Here is a 24359-nt window from a genome sequence, read left to right on the forward strand (position 1 = left end):
GAACTGGAGGACGCTAACCCCTCTATCCAGAAAAGATTGGATAGGACTGAAGGCCTACTTAAACAACTTGCAACTAAAGCCGGAGATTTAGAAGCGCGTTCATGCACAAATAACCTACGCATTGCTGGAACTGCAGAATCGACCAACACGGGCTCCATGCCCAGATTTATTGAGTCTCTCCCGGTGGAATTGTTTGGGAGAGAATCCTTCTCTGCCATATTTGCCGCTGAGTGGGCACATCAATCGCTAAACTCCTCAATTACAATGACCGTGATACTGCACTCTGGCTGTCCAGAGAGCGAGGTTCGCTCTCCTATCAGGGCTCAAACAATTCACTGTTTCCTGACTTTATGCCTTTAGTACCAGAAGCCCGCCGTAAGTACACCGACATGAAACGCTCGCTTCAGAAAGCAAACATTTGATATGCTGTGCTATATCTGGCTAGACGCTGGGTACAGGTTGGGAATAAATTGCACATTTTTGACACGCCGGATGCAGCTGTCACATTCTGGAAAAACCATCAGCAGACGACGCAGCGACAAGAAAAAGAAGGGCGACTCAATCCTGAAGCTTAATGTCATTCGGAATCCACTGAAGTGCCGCATCTCTGAGATGTTAGCTGCATTGACAAATCGAGGATGTACTGTATTGTATAACTATGCTGAGACTTTCAGGAGACGTATACGTGTTAAAACTGGGATAGCCATACCACCTCTATATCCAGCAGCACGGGTCTCGACTCGAATCAAGTTACCGGGCTGAGTGGACATATTTTCAGCAGTGACTATCCGAATACGTGATGGCTCCGCCGGAGAGCTGCTATTCCCCTCAGGATATTTTCCTGCACTCTTTCCCTCCTTCCCTCCCCCACCCCCCTTCCTTCTGTTCTGTGTTACCTACTGGGGATTAACCGGGTGCCGCTTATTTGTGTATCCGATGGGGGTGGTAGGGGGTTGAACTGGGCTGTTCGTTTTAGTTTGGTTACCATTAGTCGCTTAAGTTATCAGGAGCATACTACTCTTTACAGCATGACAAGGTGCGATCCAATCTTACCAGATGTATCCTACAGATTATTGGTGGATAGATGAGTGCTAGGGAGTTACACACTACTGACTTGCGCCTTAGATGTTTATCCTGGAATGTAAGAGGACTCTCGTGCTCAAAAAAGGGTAGACAGGTGATGGCTTATTTGGCGAGACACACCATTCAGATTGCTTTCCTACAGGAGACACACTACGCACCGCTTCCAACCCATCGGTTTGCGGCGTCATGGGGACAAAACAGATTTTTTTCCTGCTACAGTACCTACTCCCACGGGGTGTGCATTTTAATGCACCGCTCTCTTCTCTTCCAAACCATATCAGTGGTGAAGGACACAGAGGATAGGTTTCTCTAGGTTCGGGGGATCTCTTGGGGGTGTGCCAGTGCGTCTAGTTAACATATACGCTCCAAACGTTGACATATCCAATTTTTTCTCCACAATAGCTTTGCACATTGACCGATTAAACTATGACACTATATTAATGGGTGGGGATTTCAATCTTACACTGGACCCCGCCACTGACACTACCGAACCTGGACGTGTTTCGAAACCGCAAGCTACAAAAGTCTTTCTCATTCTTCTGCAGGCAGCTTTATTGTCAGACCCCTGGTGCATTAACTACCCTGAGTCCCAAAACTATTCCTTTTACTCGGCCCCACATGGCACTTGGTCCAGAATCGACCATTGGTATCTCATGCCACAGCTTCTCTTAGACGTACAGAAAGCTGAATATTTACCCCGCACCTCCGATCATTTCCCAGTATTATTGGACTTGGTTTTCCCCTCAGTCTCCAAGCAGCGTCCCTTATGGAGATTCCCAGCTAATGCTCTACTGGACTCAGTATTTCACAGTGGAGTGGGGGACACTATTACAGACTTCTTTGAATTGAATGAGGGCACCGTAGAGTCGCAACTTGTGCTTTGGGATGCCTTTAAGGCCTTTATCCGGGGTGTCTGCATTTCAAAGCATGTTGGTGTGTGAAGCTCAATTCGAGATGAATTTAAAAAAATAGAGCGTAAACTAAAAGATATTGGCATGGCCATGCAAAGTACCCTGTCCTTGACAGCACTCCGGGACCGCACCCAGTTAATGTCCGAATTTACTGACGCAGCTGCCTGGGAGGTCAAATATATTAGAAAATATGCCAGGGCCTGTGTATACGGGGAGGGGGTAAGAACCGGCAGAACGCTAGCAAACCTCCTTAGACCACAGTGCCAATCGGCATTCATGACCCAACTAGACACTGATACAGGGGACTCCCTAACGAAGAGGACGGACATTACCACAGCTTTTCTTGATTATTATACCAAACTATACCAATCGCGTTGCCCACTGGCAGGTCAGGCCCTGAATGACTATTTACAAGAGATAGCTATGGTCTGGCTTGAAGAGGGACAGCAGGAATTTTTAGCCTCCCCAATGTATACAGACGAAATCAAACAGGCCATAAAAGATCTAACTAACAGCCGTGCCCCAGGGTCTGACGTGCTCTCTGGTGATTTTTATAAAGCCTATCAACACGAACTTGCTCCCCATCTCTTGGAGGTCTAGGATGAGGCCCTGCAGAGCGGATCACTCTCACCAACAATGCGCAAAGCTATTGTCACACTGCTACTCAAACCAGACAAGTCCCCCCACAAATGTCAGTCCTATGGGCCATTATCATTACTTAACCATGACTAAAAATTCCTCGCTAAAATACTTGCCACTCGGCTGGCATTACTGGTCGACATCACCCTATGCCCCTTTCAGGCCGGATTTATTCTAGGAAGGTCTACGACGCTTAACCTTCGCACAGTCTTCTCAGTGATAAATCAAATGGAACCTACTTTGCCGGCAGCAGCAGTGATGCTGAACGCCGAGACAGCCTTTGATTCCTTAGAATGGTCTTTTCTGTATACTGTCATGCAAAAATTAGGCATCCCCATTGGTTTTTTGAATCTTGTTCGCTTACTGTATTCTAATCCGGTCACTCAACTGAAAGTAAATGGTATGATTACACCTCAATTTGCTTTAACACGGGGCACCAGGCTGGGGTGTCCACTTTCAGCCCTGCTATTTATAATAGCTATGGGCCCGCTTGCTTGCCACATTCAGGAATGGCATTTACACCATGGTTTACAGTTATATACAGGCCCACTCATCGCATCATTTTACGCTGATGACATGATGCTATTTATGAACAAACCTGCTGAAAGTCTGCCCCCGCTTCTGAGGGAGGTGGTCCGCTTTGGAGTGCACTCGGGCTCGGTCATCAACTGGACCAAGTCCGAAATATTCCCATTGACCCCCACCACCATACCAGGAGACCTTGAATTTCCCTTGAGATGGTGCACTGATCCTCCTAAATATCTGGGCATCGATTTACATTGCAGTACCCCCGAGGTCATCCGACACAAATCAATGAATGGACAAAACTTCCGCTTTCTATCTTGAGTAGGATCGCTATCATAAAAATGGTCGTATTACCACGTTTTTTATACTTTAAAAAAACCCTTTCCTCTAACATTGCCTTTTTTTAACACACTCCGATCGCTTCTGATACGACTAGTCTGGGCGGGTAAGCAACCACGAGTGAACTGTGCCACATTGACCATTCCATTTGAACGGGGGTATTTGGGGTCCCTGACTTCTTTTTATACTACCTGGTAGCCCAAGTCCACTTTACATATTACTGGTTTCACCCAGAGGCCCGGCTTCAATATCTAAAATCCGACAGATCGCAGATATATCCCCACCCATTATCGACGTTGTTGCCCCTAGGCCTTCCACGTTGTACTGCAGAAATTCAAACAGTCTCCACGACATGTTGGGCATGGACTAAATTGCGGCGGTACCTACAATACAAATCCCTATACTCTCCACATTTACCACAAGTAGATAACCCGTGGATACCCCCTAACATGGAAACACTTACTAAGAGAACACTACATACACATAGACTTTTAAAAGTGGGCGACTTGTTTTGCGACTCCCAGGCCATGTTCAACTGCTGAACTTGCCTCACGTGGTGCCGCGACGCACATGGATAGTTTTTCACTGCATAGAATTCGTGGCTCCTTATTGAAGACTCTACCAGCATCCTCGACTGAACCGGATAACTTTCCCCCACTCACACTTATTATAATGTCGCCTGACAGTGCTCATTTAGTATCGCTCATTTATCACTTGTCGCTCTCCCTTCGCCCTCCTGTGGGCACTAAAGCATGCACGTCCTGGGAGCAGGATTTAGATATCACAATTACCAATGACATATAGCATTACTGTTGTTCCCAGACACGTTACGTCTCTAATAACTATAGACATAAATTGTTACATTTTAAATATCTTCATAAAGTTTACATAACTCCCAAACTAATATAAAAAATGAATCCAACAGTATCAAACACATGTCTGAGATGTGGTACTCCCAAGGCAGATTTTTCACACCTTGCATTGTACTGTGCACCTGTGAATACATACTGGGAGGATATCTTCCGGCATTTGTCCATCATGGTAGAACAAGCTATACCCTCAAATCCGTTGACGGCCCTTTTGGGATATGTCAAGCCACTAAAGAGAAGCATTAGAAGATTCTCAGCAATTGCCTTATTGACAGCTAAGTGACAGGTTTAATTACATTGGGGTAGAACGCAAACTCTGTCAATACGGGCATGGCTTTGGGATCTCACTAACTGTGATACTATGAGTGACATATATGCCACACTTCTACCCGCCACTTCACGCCCCTGCAAAATTTGGCAACCACTCAATAGTTATTTACAAATCCCCTCCATAGACAGCGAATGACATGGGTGCATCTATATGTAGGTAGTACGTTACTATCACCAGAACCAGGAAATAGGCGCAGCCTGAAAGACTCCCACTACGTGAAATATCCAAGAGACAGTGACATATATGCAACACTTCTACCCGCCACTCACGCCCCTGCGAAATTTGGCAACCACTCAATAGTTATTTACAAATCCCCTCCATAGACAGCGAATGACATGGGTACATCTATATGTAGGTAGTACGTTACTATCGTACAACACAAAGAAATCCTAGGGTCTCAACATGTATCAATAATATACATACATCAAACAATACTCCTTGTATAAAGAATGTATGTGAACAAACATATGAGTTTATGAAATCATCCAAGGGCAGATCCCTTGTTAGGACGTAATCCCTCACTCACCAGAGGTGACATGCTTCATCATAGGGATTCTCCTCCCAAAGGAAACTCCTAGTTCCTTTGAGGGCTACAACCCCCTCACTATGAGGGAGGAGCTCTGGGATGTTTTGTTGGAGTATATAGGTATCCTAAACCCACTTATGATTAGCCAGAAGTGTAAGTGAAGTCGCAGCAGAAATTAAACAATGATGTGGAAAAGTGAACAATCAAGTGAATTCTAAAACTGGCTAGAAGGCATAGACCAACAATTTTAATAGAGATATGCCTGCTGTCAGGGTTAAAAATGCAGTGCACCAGCGGTATGGCTATTAACCGCTATGGTGTGATGATTACTGGTCAACATGTTTCAGCCTATATAAACCACATTGGAATCAGGCTTTCGTCAGGACCTTAAAACAACGGATGCTGCTGCTAAGATATAGTGAACAGTTGATTCAAAAAAGGATATCAAACCAAAATATGGTCTTTGATCTGCAAATAACCAAATGGAGGCGAGCACCGCTCTACAAAAAGGCAAAAAAGATATTGTAGATTGTAAGTGTCAATAAATACACTAAGAACATCATCTCCAAATCTGCCAGTGATAATCACTTAGTATCTAGATAGGAGATGGGCAAATTGAGTCTGAAATGTTCTCCATTGTCTTCTCCTACCAGAACCATTTCTTGATTGAAAACTCGGGTTCGATTTTTCTGAGTCACTTGACCATTCCTCACTGCCTGAGGTGGAATAAGTAGAGCCATATCTCCTCCCTTGTCGATTGAACTGGGGAGGTACATAGTCTGGGCTAGTATATGGATAAACTCTCTCCATAGAAAATCGCGCTAAGTCTTTCTTAAATTTATTGATTTTAGTCAAAAGGACTGAATCCTTAAATTCTTTATTACACTTGTTGTTTTCATCATTTTGTTTTTTGAATTGAGCATTGGTTAAGGTGACCTTGATCTGTGACATCCAGACCTTGGATTTTGAAGAACCACACTAACTGCCACAGTAGTAATCTTATCTATCTTATTACCTGTCCTTGTTCCCTTCGATACGTTGGGATGACCACCAGACGAGTAAAAACTCGAATATTGGAACACAAGAGCACGATTCGGTGCAAGAAGACCTCTACTAGACTGACCCAACACATCGTTACACCACAACACTCTCCCCAAGAATTGGCATGGACAGTGCTTGAACAACCTTTCATTCCCCCACATATTAAAGACACGTCCACTTTTCTATTTAAGAAAGAACAACGCTGCGTTCATAAGCTCAACAGCTCCCAGGTGGGTCTCAATGATGAGATCCCTTGGGTGTCTCTTTAAAGCAGGGCGGCACTATAGGGGCACTTTCCAGTGTTACCATGATTGCAAAACCGTCTTGGCGATATGTTGATATCTATGAATGGTCAATATACCATAGATATATAGAGATAACTGTAGACCCCTTTGATGACATATCACTCTCAATGAGTGGTTCATGTGGTTCTATTTTCTATTCTCTATTCTTTAGAACATTAGACTGACATTTCTTTCCGTCGTTAAGCTCTGAATTTGTTAGCACATTGGTAATGAAGGTTGTTACATGTCAGGATGCATTGAGGAGTGAGCGAGATATTGAGATAACATCACATCTCTATTTGCAATTCCTTCTTTTTATCAGATCTAGTACAACAATGGTTTTCTTTATAGGCATCATGATTTTAAGATTGTGGACCTTCGCTTTACTCCGATTGGCCCTTTGACCATTTGTGCCAAACACAGGTGATACATTTTCTCCTGTTTGGGGACTGTGTTCCACTGTTTGAGCAGCTTTATTAACATGCTTTTGGTGTCTTGAAGTTATATGACACCGTAGTGGTCTCTTTCATTATTGATGAATCGGCGGTTGCGCGTCCACCTAGACACTAGCACTTACGGAGCACACATGATCTCAATTAAAGCTCAGGGTTGATGGGTATAAATAGACCACACCCACCACTCTGCGCTCACCTCTGGCAGCAGGCTCTTCCTGCTAGCAGTACCGACGGATAGGTGAGTCTGGTTTATGTGATGCGTGTTGAGACTTTTTACTGCCACTTTGGTTTAGATAGCTACCTTCTGGCGTTTCCTGTACTGTTCTATGCACCTTTAGTCGACTCTATGCTGCCTTCACATGGTAGATGCAGCGGTCTATTTATCTAGGTCGATCCATTGATAATTGTCTACGTTGGCATTGTTGGAATCTTTTAACAAGGTTCAGCATTCTGTCCTTAGGGTTTGCTGTTACTTATGCCACTTTACTTTGAATGCACTGGCTTCACATTGAATAGACAGAATTATACAATTGTTTTGTTATGTAGCCATGATTTCTACATCTGATATTGGATTTCTATATATGAGGGTTTGGTTCGGCAGGGCTCTGCCACACCATTATGTTACACAACCCCGTTTATTGCTTTAAAAATTGTTTGGATGACTTTTGAGTGATTACGTCACTCCTTAGCCGCTTGTAGAAGCCTTGTTTTGAGCATTTGAACATTTCAGACTCAATTTGCCCATCTCCTATCTAGATACTAAGTGATTATCACTGGCAGATTTGGAGATGATGTTCTTAGTGTATTTATTGACACTTACACTCTACAATATCTTTTTTGCCTTTTTGTAGAGCGGTGCTCGCCTCCTGAGCGGCTTGCCAGGTTGAGGTGAGGCTTTGTACCCAGCATTAGTGGGTAAGGTTTTTTTGCTTTTATGTTCTATGCATTCATCCTATGCGGATCCACCTAACCATGACACATTCTGATAATGGTTTTGTTGTTTTTATCTGCAGGTATCATGACATTTGGTTATTTGCAGATCAAAGACCATATTTTGGTTTGATATCCTTTTTTGAATCAACTGTTCACTATATCTTAGCAGCAGCATCCGTTGTTTTAAGGTCCTTACGAAAGCCTGATTCCAATGTGGTTTATATAGGCTGAAACATGTTGACCAGTAATCATCACACCATAGCGGTTCATATCCATACCGCTGGTGCACTGCATTTTTAACCCTGACAGCAGGCATATCTATATTAAAATTGTTGTTCTATGCCTTCTAGCCAGTTTTAGAATTCACTTGATTTTTCACTTTTCCACATCATTGTTTAATTTGTGCTGCGACTTCACTTACACTTCTGGCTAATCATAAGTGGGTTTAGGATACCTATATACTCCAACAAAACATCCCAGAGCTCCTCCCTCATAGTGAGGGGGTTGTAGCCCCCAAAGGAACTAGGAGTTTCCTTTGGGAGGAGAATCCCTATGATGAAGCATGTTACCTCTGGTGAGTGAGGGATTACGTCCTAACAAGGGATCTGCCCTTGGATGATTTCATAAACTCATATGTTTGTTCACATACATTCTTTATACAAGGAGTATTGTTTGATGTATGTATATTATTGATACATGTTTAGACCCTAGGATTTCTTTGTGTTGTACGGTATATATTTTTTAGGGGAAGCAATCCTTTAGTGGTCTTCCAAAAAAATTTCCTTTGGACCCTCCACCTTGAACTACATCGTTTTTCAGTACGTTACTATCACCAGAACCAGGAAATAGGCGCAGCCTGAAAGACTCCCACTACTTGAAATATCCAAGAGTGTGTAACAGCAATGATACTATGATTGCATACTGAGATATTGCTGTACTGTAATTATTACTAGATTTTTTTTTGTATTTTGCTCCTCTGTAATTGTTTTTTTTTTGTGTTGGTTGTAAGAGAATGTTTTCTATTTGACATAACTTTGCATCCGGTCTGGCAATTTGTGGGCCATTGGCTTGTTAGTCCCTGCTTGGTTGTATTGTCTCTTGAAAAAATGCAATAAAAAAAATACAAAAAAACAAACCTGTAGATCACTGCTGGTTCAACCGTGCCCCGTCAATGTTACAAAATACCGGTCTGTGCCTAAATGGCCTGCATGTCCATGTAAGGCCTTTCTTAATTTTGGAACTTTGTTGAGGTCTTGTGAGCGCTGCTAGTCCAGTGGAGAGGGACTACCATATCCAGAATCCCCAGCACCTAGAGGCGCTGCAATGAGCGAGGAAGGAGGCTGGCCACCAAACACCAATGCACCTGAAGCACGCCCCGGCCTTCTAGCAAATGGGCGGGCAGAAGCAAATTGTGTCACTGTGTTGCTTCCCCAGCTGTGCCTACTGTTTTGCTTCTGCCTGCACCAGTAGCGGTCCGTGGAGGGAGTTCCGTGGGGCGGTGAGGCGGGGCGGGGGAGGGGCAGGGTGGGGAAATGTAAACACCGGAATATGGATGAACGGAGGTAAGTACATATTTAATTAAATAAAACAAATTCCTTTGCGCGCTCTGCATCGCAAAATGCGATGCAGCGCGCGCAATGAAATTAGTTTTGTTTATTTAAATGTGTACTTACCTCCGTTCATCCATATTCCGGAGTTTACATTTCCCCACCCTGCCCCTCCCCCGCCTCACTGCCCCACGGAACTCCCTCCACGGACCGCTACTGGCGTGCACCTGAATTGGTCAGCCTGCCTTGTTGATGCTTGATTAATTAATACTCGAGAGAGATCTTGACTTAACGCCAGAAGAATATCAGAAGGTCCCGAAATGAACCTGTGAGGCAAGAAGGGCCTGCTCTAGTGCAGTGCAACTGCAACCGGTGCCAGTGCACGAGGTGCTAACTTCGGGGGGGGGGGTGGACAGTGTGTGCAAGCATATTATAGTTTTAAAAGCACCTGCTGCGGCTTTCCCTGCCTTCAGCAATTTTCATACAACAATAAAAATGCCAAGTTAACTCTGGTGACTAATGTTCTTCCTGGAATGGGATCAGAGTTTTGGCTAGTGGATGTTTTGACTCATAAAGTAGAGCAGGGGGTTAATATGCCTACTGCAAAAGACAAGTACCTTACAGATCACGAAGTGTATATAATGTAAATAGGTTAGTGCTTTTGTCAGATAGATGTTTTTGTTAATTGCAGTGTATAAGTTTAAATCCTAATATAGAACAGTGAGCTAATAACTGCCATCAAAGATCTGCATGAAAACTGAAAGGTATAGATTCGAGCGTTACGGTTTTCCACCAGTCTTTCGTTATTCTAATGTTGCAAAAAGGGTCCATTTCAGTAAAGTAAAAAAATAATAAAATCTTATTAAATGTAATCCCAAACCATGCTGTTATATTTTAAAGTCTGAGCATGTGCTTCTCCAGACCAAGCACTCTTAGACTATACTATTGGTATGGATGACATATGCCTCCTACACCTTGTAGTCCTCTGTCCTATGTAACATGCCTATACACTATTCTGGTCATTAACGAGGGATTAAATTGGGCTGGATTTTAGGTTCCCCCTTGGTGGCATCCTGTCGCCATCAGGGGGAGAGTGGGAAACACATAAAAAGGCTTACTCTGGCACGGGGAGGCCCATTAGAGAGGCAGGCGGCTACACCCGGATGGTGCCTACAGAAGCCAGCCACACAACCTCATGAGCAATATCGGGTACCACGATTTGCAAATTGGGTTAGTTTTTTTCTGCACTCCCGTCACCGCCTTTGTCTCCGTGCACCTGGTCCGTCGCCCGGACCTCCGATCGCCAGCCACACACTGCAGCATGATTGCATACCAAATTAGATTCCATATTTACTTGTTTGATTTTTACCACAGGTGTGGGCAGGGAAGAGTTGTTGATACCAGAGGCCTACCTGAGTGCGCTTACGCAGCTGGTCATGTCTTCCAAACTAGCCATCTACAGCCTATGGGGCAGGGTATATGGGTCTGCACCAGTGGTCCAAGTTCTAGTATGGTTTCCCTGGTACTTTCCCTAAAGTGGTGTCAGTAGGCCCTTTGAGATGCTCTATCCTTCTTTCTTCGACAATCCCCTCCAGTAGGGCACGTTTTCATTGGTTGGGTGTGCTTGGGGGTAATTTTGAAAGCAAGCCAGTTTGAGGATTGGGCACATTTTTTATTTGTTTCGAATGTTTTCTTCAAACTTGTGCTTTCAAATGTATTATTTGGATCCCCTTTTTTCAACAATTTGCAGTAAATATGTGGCATAAAAAGCGCCATTTGAAACCATTTTTTTTCATAAATTTTCTTGCGGGGGAGAACCCTCACCCTCCTTTTGCACTTCGGACTAGCTCTCTCATTATACTCGGGTACAAAATATTTCACGCCACCACATTGAAAATCCACCAGCTGCCACTGGGCAAATCACAGCACAATTCAACAAAGAATAGAAGATATGGGAATACAAGACATGGCCCTAGCTTGACTTAGATCTTTCTTGCATGTCCGTACCTTCCAGGCCCATACTAATCAACACAGGTCTAAATCTTACCCGTTAGTTTCAGGCGTGCCCCAGGGATCCACTTTGAGCCCATTGCTCTTTCATCTATATGTCCGACCGCTGGCAGAAATAGAGGATAGTTGTGGATTTACACTTTTTTAGTACGCAGATTGTTGTTTCTGTCAGCTAAAGACAATCACAACATGAAGGCACTTAATTCTTGCCTTTCTCAAGTTTCATCATGGACGTGCACCAACTCTCTGAAACTAAATGATGATAAGACGGAGGTTCTGCTGGTGAGCAATCCACCTACCCCCTGAGGTTCCCACCTGTGGCCGTCGACCATGGGTAGTCCCCCCAGCCCAGTAACAGTCGTGAAGAACCTTGTAGTGTGGCTTGATGACAAGCTTACTATGAGCCATCAAATCAACAAGGTTGCCTCTACTTGTTTTGGCATCTTGTATCGGCTCAGGAAGATTTTTTTCTGTCTTCCCACCTCTGCCCAGAAAACCGTGGCCCAGGTCCTGGTTATTTTCAGACTGGTCTATAGGAATGTGTTATATCTTTGGGCAGCAAAACCATTACTCACACGCCTCCAGATTGTTCAAAATGCTGCTCCACTGCTTCTGCTCCACTCATCTATTCCCCTTCACAGCCATTATGTTGCGTACTTTACATTCGCTACCTATCGAGTGCTGTGTATATTTTAAGGCATTGTGCTATATGTAGAAATGCCTTTCAAACACCTGACCTGTTTATCTTAGAGACTTGGTGTCTCTGTATTCCCCTACACGCTTGTTGCACTCTAGTCATAGGAAGTTAGCCATAATTTCTAAAATTAGGAAATCCCGCCAAGGAGGTTGAGCATTCTTTTTCCCTGGACCAAAACTCTGGAATGATCTACCTCCAACACTACAAGAGTGTCATTCATTCTCTCAGTTTCACAAATCTTTAAAGACATGGCTGTTTCAACTTTTCAGAATCTTCCTGGACTCTGCATTTTCTCTTGATATCACTCTGATTGGATCTATTTGCCGTAATTGAGCTTAGAGCTGGGAAACCTTTTTTAGGTAGCCATACGCTTTTACAAATTGTGCATAACAATAATAATGGCAGATAGTGCAGGGCACAGTTGTATACTTGGGCCTCCTGGTAGGTGGAGGCAAGCACGACCCTTACAAACCAGACTACATACCATTCTGGATTGGGAAACTCCAACCATTCAGAGTCAGGGCATTCCTTGGCTTGACTGGGTATTACAGGAGGTTTTGGAGGGCGTATGGTTCCATTGTGGTACTCCTCACAGAACACACCTCCAAGAAAATGCCTAAGAAGGTAAACTGGACAGTTAGTTGACAAAAAACTTTTGACACCCTGAAACAGACCGTGTGCTCAGCACCCATTCTCAAAGCTCCAGATTACTCTAGACAGTTAATTGTGCAGACTGATGCCTCTGATCAAGGGATAGGAGTGGGCCTATCCCAAACCAACGATGATGGCCATGACCAGCACGTTACTCCCCAGGGAATATCGTTGGAGTGCCATTGAGAGAGAAGCCATTGCTGTGGTTTGGCCCCTGAAGAAGCTGTGACAATACCTGTTTGGTACTCACTTCCTTGTTCAAACCAACTACATACCTCTCATTTGGCTTATGCAGATGAAAGGTGAAAACCCCAAACTTTTGAGGTGATTCATCTTTCCACAGGAAATGGACTTGACCGTGGAACCCAGACCTGGGACTGACCATGCCAATGCAGATGACCTTTCCAGGTTTTTCTACGTAGACAATGAATACTCTCTTGGGAAAGGTTAGTCTCATCCTCTTTTGTTGGGGGGGGGGGTTGTGTAGAAAAGTGCCCCTTTCAACAAGGTTACCCACCCCCCTTTTTGCCTGAACGTCTGCAGGGTTCCTGCTAACCAGGTCCCCAGCAGCAGTGCTCTTTCCCTAAACTGTAGGATTTTTCCATCCCTTTAGGATCACTTGTAAGCCTCTAGTAAGTGATACCCCTGATACAGAGGGTATTGGACCTAAAAGGGTCACTAAGGACTGCAGAACAAATTGTGCCACCCTAAGGGACCCCTCACCAAGCTCATGCAAATTGCTATTGCAGCCTGTGTGTCTTGATGCAGAGAAGACCGTAGAGTCAGCATTGCACATATCACTGTGTGCCATGCTTGCCAGTACATTATGTGGTATAGGTAATTCACCTCCACGGCAGGCCATACAGCCCTACTGCAGGGCTCACTATACCCATGTGAGGGCATATCTGCAAGATTGGATATGTCCCAGTGATATCTAAGTTTACCCTTAGATATTACCAGTGAACAGGGGAGCCATAACGAATACATGGGCTGGACACTCGTCATTACGAATACCTCAGCTACATGATGGCTTCACTGTACCCCAAGATGTGTGGTACCAAACACCTCCTCTTAATAAACATACACTGATTCCAGTGCTGGATTTATTAATAAATGCACACAGAGGGCACCTTGGAGGTGCCCACTGAAAGCCTACTGACTGCTGTTGAGTTGACTGACTGATCTTGACCAGCTAGCCAACTTAGACAGGTTTCTGACTTCCTGAGGTGAGAGCCTTCACTCTAGGAGGACCGCGGCAAAGCCTAATCTGGACGGAGGTGGTCACACCTCCTCCAAGCAGGATGGGCATTCCAGAGAGGGAAGCTTCAAAGGCCTGTCACCTTTGTTATACGACCCTGGGCCTCTCCAGATAGTGGAGTTGCCACCCCCCTGTCCTGACCCCACGTTTTGGTGGCAAGTCAGGCGGGAAAATTAGATAGATTGGGAGGGGTGCCCACATTCAGCCAGCACCACCCCTAGGACAGGCCAGCTGATGTGGACCCCATTTTTCAGATTCGTCCATTTTGTTTTGGATGCATTCTAGGGTCAGTATATGCCCACTTCCCACAGGAATCACCATATAGAGGGTATAGGCACCCTAAAGGTAGGTAGCCCATTGGCTACTGCCTGTCACTCCCCAAAATTGAGTATTTAGGTATCACCCCTGAACCCAAGAACTCAGATTTGATGGATCAGCAGGTGAAGGATGAATAAGAGTCACTGTCTGGGGCGAAATGCAGCAGAACTTTGGACTTTGGGGCAAAGCTCTGCCGTCCTCAGCGCTCTCCCGACAATCACAACAAAGTTACTCGTCCTGCTAGCTGGAGAACTACCAAAGCCTTGGGTAGTCTTCCAGCACTTCAACAAACACTGAAAGTCTCCCTTGGAGTAGAGGAGCTACTCCAATACAGTCCGCAGGCATTGAGAAGCAGAGTCCTGTCCACCGCCTTGCAGCTCCCTGGCCCGACCGAAGCTGCAGATGACCAGAAGGACCTCATGCTCTGAAAGTTTTGATCTGTCGTCCCACCGAGTGTGAAGACACCAGGACCAAATGGAGCCGTGCCCTACCGCCTCCACCCTGGTTACCGGACACCCTGCACCAAACACCGACCGTTAGTGTCCAGTACGGATCCTCACTGCATCAGGACCAAGCAGCTGTCGAGGGACATCAGCATCACTGAGGCCCACTTGGAGAGTGGCTCAGCTGCCTTGATTTCTCCTCTTCCAGCTGTTTGCTCCTTAAAGAGAGGTTAATCTTTGCGCACCAGCCCATCCGATCGAACCACTCGGCTCTAGGGCCACCCATCCAGGGTACTACCAAACCAGCTGTGCTCCGGTGCTCCCAGGCCCTTTGTGATCTGAGCCCCCATTTGCAAGCCCTCAGACCTGCCCGCAAGTCTCCTGTGTAACCTCTTTTCAGGTGGCCCTCCTTCTCCGTAACACCAGCTACCAGCCTCACCAGCACCCTGCTTCCGGTAGAACACAGGTGGTTCCTGAAGAACTGCTTGTAGTGCTTTGAACCTTGCCCGCTACTACTCTGATCCCAGAAGGTGAATCCCGAAAACAGACTGTACCTACCTTTATGCATCTTTGACTTTTCCTCCCATTGGATTGCATTGTGCGTAAAAGCGCACAGGTGTGAAACGTTACTTACTATCGGAAACTGTACTTACCTTGAAATGAAGTTCTTGAGTTTCAAATATATATAAAAGAAATTTTTAATTTTCTACATTGATCTTGGATTTATTCTTTGAGTGTATGTCTCACCTATTATCTCTGTGAGTACAACAAAAGCTTAGCACTAGGCTATGATAAACCTAACTGCTCGCCCACACTACCTCAGAAGAGAGTGTTAGTATTATCTACTTTAGCCTCTGTAAACCAATTGGGGACCCCCTGGATTCTCTGCTTCGTGTACTTTGTTTTAGTGCACTATATAGAGAGCCAGGTTCCTACACATATGTACTGCATTGTCGTGATATGTGATGCATATAGATAAACAACAGGAGAAAGAGGGAAAGCTACTGGAGCCACTCTTAATCCCACTGTATAGTACTATATCAACAACAAAAGAGTGTACCCAACATGGGAATAAGCTAGAAAGAAAATTCACTGTGTTTTAAAATGAACCCTCACTCACCAACCTAGTTGGTGACATGCTTCATCATTGGGTTCCTACCAGAGAGGCCGAGTGCCTTTCCCGTGTGCTTCAACGCCTGATTACGTTGGGAAAATTGTAAGCTTAGTTAAGTGTGCACTAAACGTGATTAATCAAAGTGTCACTGTTCATTTGGAAAGTCAAAAGGTTATACACACATGGACTAAAAGATTGAGAGATAGAGTTTTTACTCTACAATCAAGAATTATTACTATCAAAATATTTATTTACAGGACTAACCACCCATCATATAAATACACATACAATAATCCGTGATTAAACATACTTATTGACATAGACTTAGTGACAAATTCACATATAACATACAACTAACATTTTGATAGTAATAATTCTTGATTGTAGAGTAAAAACTCTATCTCTCAATCTTTTAGTCCATGTGTGTATAACCTTTTGACTTTCCAAATGAACAGTGACACTTTGATTAATCACGTTTAGTGCACACTTAACTAAGCTTACAATTTTCCCAACAGAACCAATTTTTTGCTTTTGCCATAAACGCCCAGGTTCTGAGGGTTACTGGGTTACCCCATTATCTTTAATGGTCAACGCCTGATTACAGCAAAGCAGGTTTTTGTGATGTCAGTGCAAGTCGTGAATGGTGCAAGAAGTGATGTTAAAAAGGTACCTCAGTTTAATCCCAAAACAATTTTAATGGTGGAAAACTGGGCACTGTTAAAAAAGTGTGTTGGATGTGTAGAGACTGGTTTTAGTAGACCAGTTACATCCTAGTGTGCATAGAAACAAATGGTCAACATGTTTCTGCTTCTCTGTATATCTAGCGAAGCATTCGTCAGGACCAAAAGAAGGAACACCACAGCGGTATGCGCTCGCTAAGGCACACCCTAACCTGTGCAGTACTGGACCGCGTTAACTCACGGTTCTTATGTAGCCTTCAGGATTTCTGAAAGCCTTTGTATCTGTTGGAACAAAAGAGACAAACGGACAACATAATTCACAGCGCACACAAATCATAGAAAACGCCCAGTTGGAAACGTACGTTGAGTGATATTTGTGCATGCCATCTATTGTGCTCTTTGTAAATACAGCGGCAAAATTTGCTAACAATTTAAATTAAAAACGGTAGGAATAGTGACAGATAGTGTATCCGTCCTATCACAATTTACTCACTAATTCCTTCTGTGATGTACTCTTTAAGCTGAGAGACATCAGGACCTACAGTTTAGGTAAACAGGCTTACAATTCTGCCATTTTGTGCGGGGAAATACCGGCAATCTCGTGTTTAGAACCTTTACAGTCTAACATTGCCACTGATAATTCAGACAGGGTCAGATCACTGAGTTTAGTGGCGGAGGCAGACTTAGTGCATAATCAATAGGAAAACATGGGTTTTAATAAACAGGGTCCAGTTGTATAAATAATAGCATGTTCGAGCTTACGTGAAGTTTAGATTAACCTCACTACATGAGTCCTGGTGGGGGGCGGGACTCGTAGTCAAACTCTGTATAGGTAAAAGAGTTTGTATAGGTAAAAGAGTTATGAAGTATTAACATTAGTAAGATGATTGGTCTCAGGCAACACCCATGCTGCATAGGTGCGTCTTCGTGGGCAAATGGTACTTACTTCCTCAAAGTCTGCCGCCCGCTGGACACCTGCCTGCTCCCTCCCGAGGACTCCGAAGATAACATTTCTTGCTAGCTTATTCCTGTGATGGATACAATCTTTTGTTGTTTATATAGTGATATGTTATGCACCATTTTCAATAAAGACATGTTAAACAAATTAATTCCACCTCCAAGTAAGTTTTTCTAAGTGGCACATCATGTTCTTCTGTAAGCTAGACGTTAAGTGGCACCTCTTACTCTTCAAATGTATTAAACAGCACCTCTTGTCCTACAGAGGTATTCTTCCACAATATAGACATTTTAATATCCTCTTGCACCTATATCCACTCAACTGTATTGACAACCAACATACTGTCAAGACAAGAACATCTGGAGTATATGCTTAGCTTGACGATATGCTGGTAGTCAATATTGTGAAGTCAATATATGTGCACGTCTGTTAGTGGGTTTCGATATAGTGACATACAACCACTGTAGAGGTATTGTGCATGGTGACACCTCTTGTTTGAAAGAGATGAAATTGGATTTGATTGTTTCTGTGCTACAGAAGTGGGACAGATGTTACAGGGCACCTCCTGGGTAGACATTCAGTGTCTTTGTGTATTCTCATTGAGAAGCTCGGGATTTTCTCTTGCAGGCTTTGAACCTCCAGGGTCGGCTGAAGTTCCTGCATGGACAGAACCAGCGGACTGAAGATGGGTCCATGATGCCACCCCAGCCTGCGCTGTTTGCCATCTCCACCCCTCTGCAGTCTCCATCCATTCTGGAGATCAGAACCAAGAACATGATCTTCAGGACCAAGCATCAGCTCGACTTTACACCGGTAGCCTGTGACGCCAAGTATGTATTGCACATGACTGGATCTGTTACAAGACTCATAATTAATTGGGGGAATCCATGCCTCCTCCCATCGAGGAAGCTTGATGAAACCATAGTTCAAACAGTGCTTAGCCTGCCATTGCAGTTGAGTGTACACGCATTTAAACATTTGTGCATTTCACTGTACTGGTATACAAGCACCGGTACAGAGAAGACCTACATGAACATAATGTAAGCAGATTAATGAATTTGCTTAAAAACATGATGACTTTGAGAACAGCACTGAAGAAAAAGATTCCTGCGCTTTGTTCAGAATACCCCAAAGTACTTTGTTCTTACATTTTAAAGAAGTTCAATTAGACACTAAACAGACTGGTTTGGGGGCAATCGTAGAATTGTATAGAATTGCACATGCCACACTAAAAGAACCATACGTTGGGGTTGATTAGGTTTTCCAGACCTTTAATTTCATTAAACATTAGGGGGACCCTACATATTGGCTTCAAATTTCTAAAAACTGCCTTTTTTATGATTGAACAAAGGGCACCCCAAAGATAGACTGCTATTTTGCCTAGAGTACCAAAAGTTCTTGAAACATTCAGGATTAAGAAATGGTACAGTCCAGTCAAGTGACAAAAACTCTACAAATTATAAAGATGGTGAGAAAGTGCTTGGAATTTACGCAGAAGAAACTGAGATTATGTATTCACCAGAGTGAACGGAGGTTCACGATTGAACGGTCCTTATTAGGTCTTGTTTACAAGACAGCACCAGCTGTCTAGTTGCAAAAGACCTTTTGTGGAGTTACCATAAATGTACAATGAGTTTACAGCCCACCTTTTGCTTAACATTGGTTGGCTTTTTGTGTCTCATTTGCTTGTTTCTTATTCAGTGGCTTGCCTTCCTCTTGTTTGTTTGTTCATCCGCTGGAGCATAGCCTTTGTTCCATCCTTTTAATTGGCTGGTTTGTATCCTTCCACGGCTCTCTTTTAAGGAACTACTTTTTTTAATTTTGGGTTAACTGTTAAGTACTGCATGAAAGTATGTTATTTCCGGCTCTACCTCGTATGTGTCTCCACACTAAATACCCTTCTCTATGTTGTTCTCACTCTCATGTGCAGCTTGCTCTCTACCTCATATTTTTCTCCCCCGCCCCTCATGTTTCTCTCTCCCTCGTGTGCTGGCTTTAACTTCCTTCTCCACCTGCTTCCTGTTCCTTACCCCTACCCGCTCCTCCATTGTTCTCTAAATCCTTAGTTGACCTTTCATATTTATTGTTGTTTTATTCTTTGTTTTGGAGGGGCGGCAGCTGTCATTTTCCATTTTTGCAGTGCAAAAAAAGCTTGGGTTCTAAAAAAGTAATTTTTTTTATTTACTGCTTGAAGTGGCATCCCCCATTTTTGATTTGTAAATACAAAAAATTATGCAACTGCCACCTGCATATGCGGTGAGGCATGTGTACGCATATGTCTTCACGCATGCCAGCAGGTAGGCACAACCACCAGCAGTGGCCATGTCACTATCCCTTTTTTCTTTTGTTTGTGCTGATGTTACATATGATTGTCAAAAAGCATTTGCTTTTTTTCCCTATGCTGCACAGCATTGACAAAATCATTGGCAAAGTTAGTAGGTCAGCAAGTCAAGACCTTTTGGCTTTATCAATGCTTGCTGTAAAAACGTTTAAAACGGTCAATCTCCTGACGTGAACACGAGCAGGGTTTGCAAGGATGGGCAGCCTTTTTGTAAAGCAACAATTATGTACATTCACCAAGATGAGAGAGTAATTTAACATGCTTTTCAGGTCAAATCGCATAGTATAATAGCATACTCAACTAGAGACAGATGGACAGGTGTTTTTCCCTAATGAACATGGTTCTACATCGTAGGATCCTCACTAATAGTCATAAATGTAGAATCTTCCTACCTATAGGCAAGGACCTCTGAACATTATCTTCATATATCTTCATATATTAGATTCAATCTGTAGTTGGAGTTAGACATCTCATTGTTGAACAGTATGATGGCACCTTCTCCACTGTAAAGAGAATGCAGCTTTTTAAGCATTTTTTCTGAGAGTTAAAAAACCCATTTGAGGTATTGAATTGGACGATGAGGGGTGGCAGGAGGCGATCTCATCCCCTAAGACAGTCGCTATATCAGCGCGGCTCCGGTTGGTTCAACTTAAAATTTTACATAGAATATATGTTACGGGGCCCCAACTGGTACATATGGGGGGCCAGACGGATGGGTCCTGTAGACGGGGATGCACGCAACCAGGCATCTTTATGCACACTTTATGGCACTGTAGGCTAATTCAGGACTACTGGCGCAAGATACATGTAATCATGAGTGACACTCTAGAAACCGAGATCCAGCCGGAAGCGCCGAGATGCATCCTTAACATTTGGGAACCAACAGACCTTAATAGTTACGCCATACAGTGGGTCACACTCGGCTGCATGATAGCCAAAAGGAATATCGCACAGCTCTGGGGGGCTTCGCATGCACCCAAAAGTGCGGACTGGAAGAAAGACCTTGATTGGTGCATGCAGCGGGAAAAATCTGTGTACACTGCTCGGGGCTGCCCCCGCAAGTGGTCCAAGATATGGGCCCCTTGGAACGTTTATCGTGGTAATATATGTATCCCCCCCGCCTTTTTGAAGAAGATGTCTCCCTCACCGTGTAAGTCCAACTGTATAACCTTGTTACATTCTGAAACGCCTTTGTTTTGCTGCCACTTTCGCTGTGATTCTGTGATACTATGCCATGTTGTCGAATCAGTTTTAATAAAAAGATTTACAAAAAAAAAAAAAAACATTTGAAAAAGGCCATAAGACCACATTGCAGCACCTAACTGACGATGTGCAACAGTATCCTAAATAACCTTTTACCTCCCCTATCTGTTTGGGAAAAAAATACAGAGACACGGGCCTTTCAGCACAGAGACAGGTAACAGAGTCAGAGATACCCAGAGAGTACACTGCTCCTTTAAAAATACATCAGCTTTCCTGTCCCAGCATGCACTGTACTGGGCGTTTGCCTCACAGCCCCAATTCTTTTTAACTGCTCACACAGGGAGGATATCAGAATACTTCAGGGGTTAATTGCACAGTTTTTCTTCAAGGTTTACCTGGTATGGACGTTTTGTCTTGTATTTTACTTTTTCGGCATCTATCTATCATTTCCTCTAATTTTTGTTACATTTTAAAGGATTTTTAGTTACAGAAAATACGATCTGTTTTCTTCAAATGCCCTTCATGTGGAAGACAAAAGGCTGTGTCAGACCCTAATGCAGTCTATGTTTTGCCTACACAAAGACTGTGAAGCTTGTCTACAAATGACGAAAAGAGCACTGAAGGATAGAGAAGAGATATGCCTTAGAGAGAAACTAGAAGACCTCAGAGCGAAGGACGAGAGGAAGAAGCAGAAAAGACTGCAGAGAGAGAGGGCTTCCTCTTCTGAACTGTTCCTTCTCATGAGAAAGACTCCCAAAGAGCGAGATATAGAGAAGAGGAGAAGAAAGCATCATCACCATCACTAAAAAATCTCCAACCACAACAGGGAGCACCAGTTAATGTTGAGACCATAGGCACTAATATGCTTGCAGTCGAGGAGCTTTACGGCACCACCACCATTAACGTTGATGCCTAACGTAAAGACTCTCGTAATTCCATCAACACCATTTACATCATGCCACTCAACTTCATGACATTCACCGTCGAGACATCACTGCTCGCCATAGAGGAAATCTGTCTGTATCTGTCAATAACATTGAGATCGCCGTAAATATCGATGGCAAGAATTTCTTCAGCATCAGTTTTCTCCATATTATCACATGATGTTATTCCTTCGAATCGTACCCTTTATTGGTTTCAAGAATGATCATTTCAACTAAAGATTTGGTTCAAGAACAACTTGAACCTCTGCAACTTCCTCCTAGGCTTCCAACGTTTCCGATTCCAATAGCGCCTCTGCACTCTGTACCGCTCTATTCCAGTTCTGGAACTTACCACTGTTACCAACCCAAGAAATACCAGGATATCCTAATCATGATTTTCTAGAGTGAGTGCATCCCCAGCTGCCATCCATATCCCGCCCAAAAAACGTCCGCTAAAAAAAAAGGCCCCATATTGCTTTGCTATTTTTCAAATCTAATATCAAAGTGTCATCTCTTACAGACTATGTGGGCCTGTCATCTGTTTTGTAGCTAATGACTCACAACAGGGGGTTCCCAGTTCAACATGGCCCCCACTCTAGACGTCGCAATTGTTGGGCACTTGCACGCACCCATCATCACATTAACAAATTTGGATAGGTCTGTCCTCCATGTGTCCAGGCCTGGTGGGAGGGTAGTTCTTCAAAGCATCACTATTAGCCTCTTCGCAAGGATCAGGACCAAATCTATGAATTTACTATTTGACTTGTTAGTCTTGGGCGGGGTATTAGACCAAGCAGGCACCACTTGGGGTCGTCAATGTTACGCCTGCCTGTCAAGTTCGTAATGCTTGTTGTCTACCATCGCCTGATCACCACCCAGTCCCACACCGTGTGACTGAATTAAGTCCCCTTCCTCTTAACTCTGGGCCATACCATTGTAGAGGCTGGGTACATGGCCTGTTATTGCACAGGAGTCAGATAGGTTCTGTTGACATAATTAAACTATAGAAGCTTATACTGGCCACTATACTGCAATCCCTGAGCCCACTCAGCATCTGTCAGGTCCTTTCTTAGATCCATGATCCATTTCATTCTCAGGGGTCTCGGGCCCTTTTTTCTTTGTATTTCTGAAAGACCTGTGAATTGCAGTAACAACATATTTTCTCATTTCCCAGTTGAAGAGGAGTTGCGTAAGGATGTCAACCTCGGGCTCATCTCTTCCCCTTCCCCAAGTGTTAATAATTGCCTTTGTCAGAGCTGCATGCGTCAAGAATTGTCCCGTGGGCACATCGTGTGTCAGAGCTAGTCCTTCAAATGCCATTATATCTCCTCATTAATACAGGGAGCCGACCGGAGTCACTCCTGCACTGGTCAATGTTCATGGGATTACATCACGGTCCTAATAGTGTAATAGCTTGCCAATTAGTGTCCTGGGTGGTTCCACAGGTTTAGGAAGCCTAGTCGGGAACTTGTGCGCCCTCTCATTCGCAAATAAGTTAGTCAGCCATTCAGGATGCAGGGTCTCCTTAATCCATTGCTCTATGAAAGCCTCTACCTTGCATTCTTGGCTCTTTGGGAACCCTACAAATCTTAGATTACTAAGGCAAAATCTGCCTTCTGCATCTTCGGTTCTGTTCTCGAGGAAGCAGACCTTTTTTAAAGTATCTTTCATGCTGCTTTCAGGTCAGAGACCGCTGTAGTGAGTTCAGCCATACAGTTCTCTGTGCTAGTCACCCTTCCAGCTAGCAGTAGAATGCGGTCCATAGCCACCAAATATATTATTGGACCCCAGAGCCATCTTTGGCCCGACTATAGTTTTCTTGATGGAGTCCAGATGATGGGCTTCTCAATGTCCATGATTCCTGTTCTTTGCACATCAGAGGTGCATTGCAGTTCTGAGATCTGGGGCTCTGGTGAAGCTAGCTACATGCCTTGTTTTCCTGCTCTTGGTTTGTTCATATTACTTGGGCTTAGTGGATGAGCCCCATGTCCACCAAGACCAGCTCACAGGTTATTTTGTTTTGCTTTTGGCAGAGCTCCTCAGCAGATTTTGGCATTTGTCAATGTGGCGCTGTACAATGGAGGCACTTGTTGCAGTATGAGCTCACCATGCCCTAAATAGGGGCTAAGCTAATCCCTGGTAATGGAGATTTCCACTGCCGCTAGTATACCTTACCCCGCACCGTCTCATATCCTCAGTGCCTGGGCACCATTCTGAGTCATACATCTAGGTCGTCTTTGCTGCCACCTTGCATGTCCAGGCTCACTGCTGGAGACAGCT

General features: G+C 44.0%; 1 protein-coding gene across 1 annotated transcript in view; it reads left to right on the plus strand.

Moving 5' to 3' along the window:
• LOC146861089 (aryl hydrocarbon receptor-like) overlaps positions 1 to 24359 on the plus strand; it is an 867902-nt gene that overhangs the window by 743650 nt on the left and 99893 nt on the right. The window contains exon 7 of the mRNA XM_085645144.1: positions 18240 to 18442. Within this exon, the coding sequence (XP_085501270.1) occupies positions 18240 to 18442 (203 nt within the window). The remainder of the gene's footprint in view (positions 1 to 18239; positions 18443 to 24359) is intronic.

The sequence above is a fragment of the Triturus cristatus genome, chromosome 3_1 (assembly GCF_964204655.1).
Source record: "Triturus cristatus chromosome 3_1, aTriCri1.1, whole genome shotgun sequence".
NCBI lineage: Eukaryota > Metazoa > Chordata > Amphibia > Caudata > Salamandridae > Triturus > Triturus cristatus.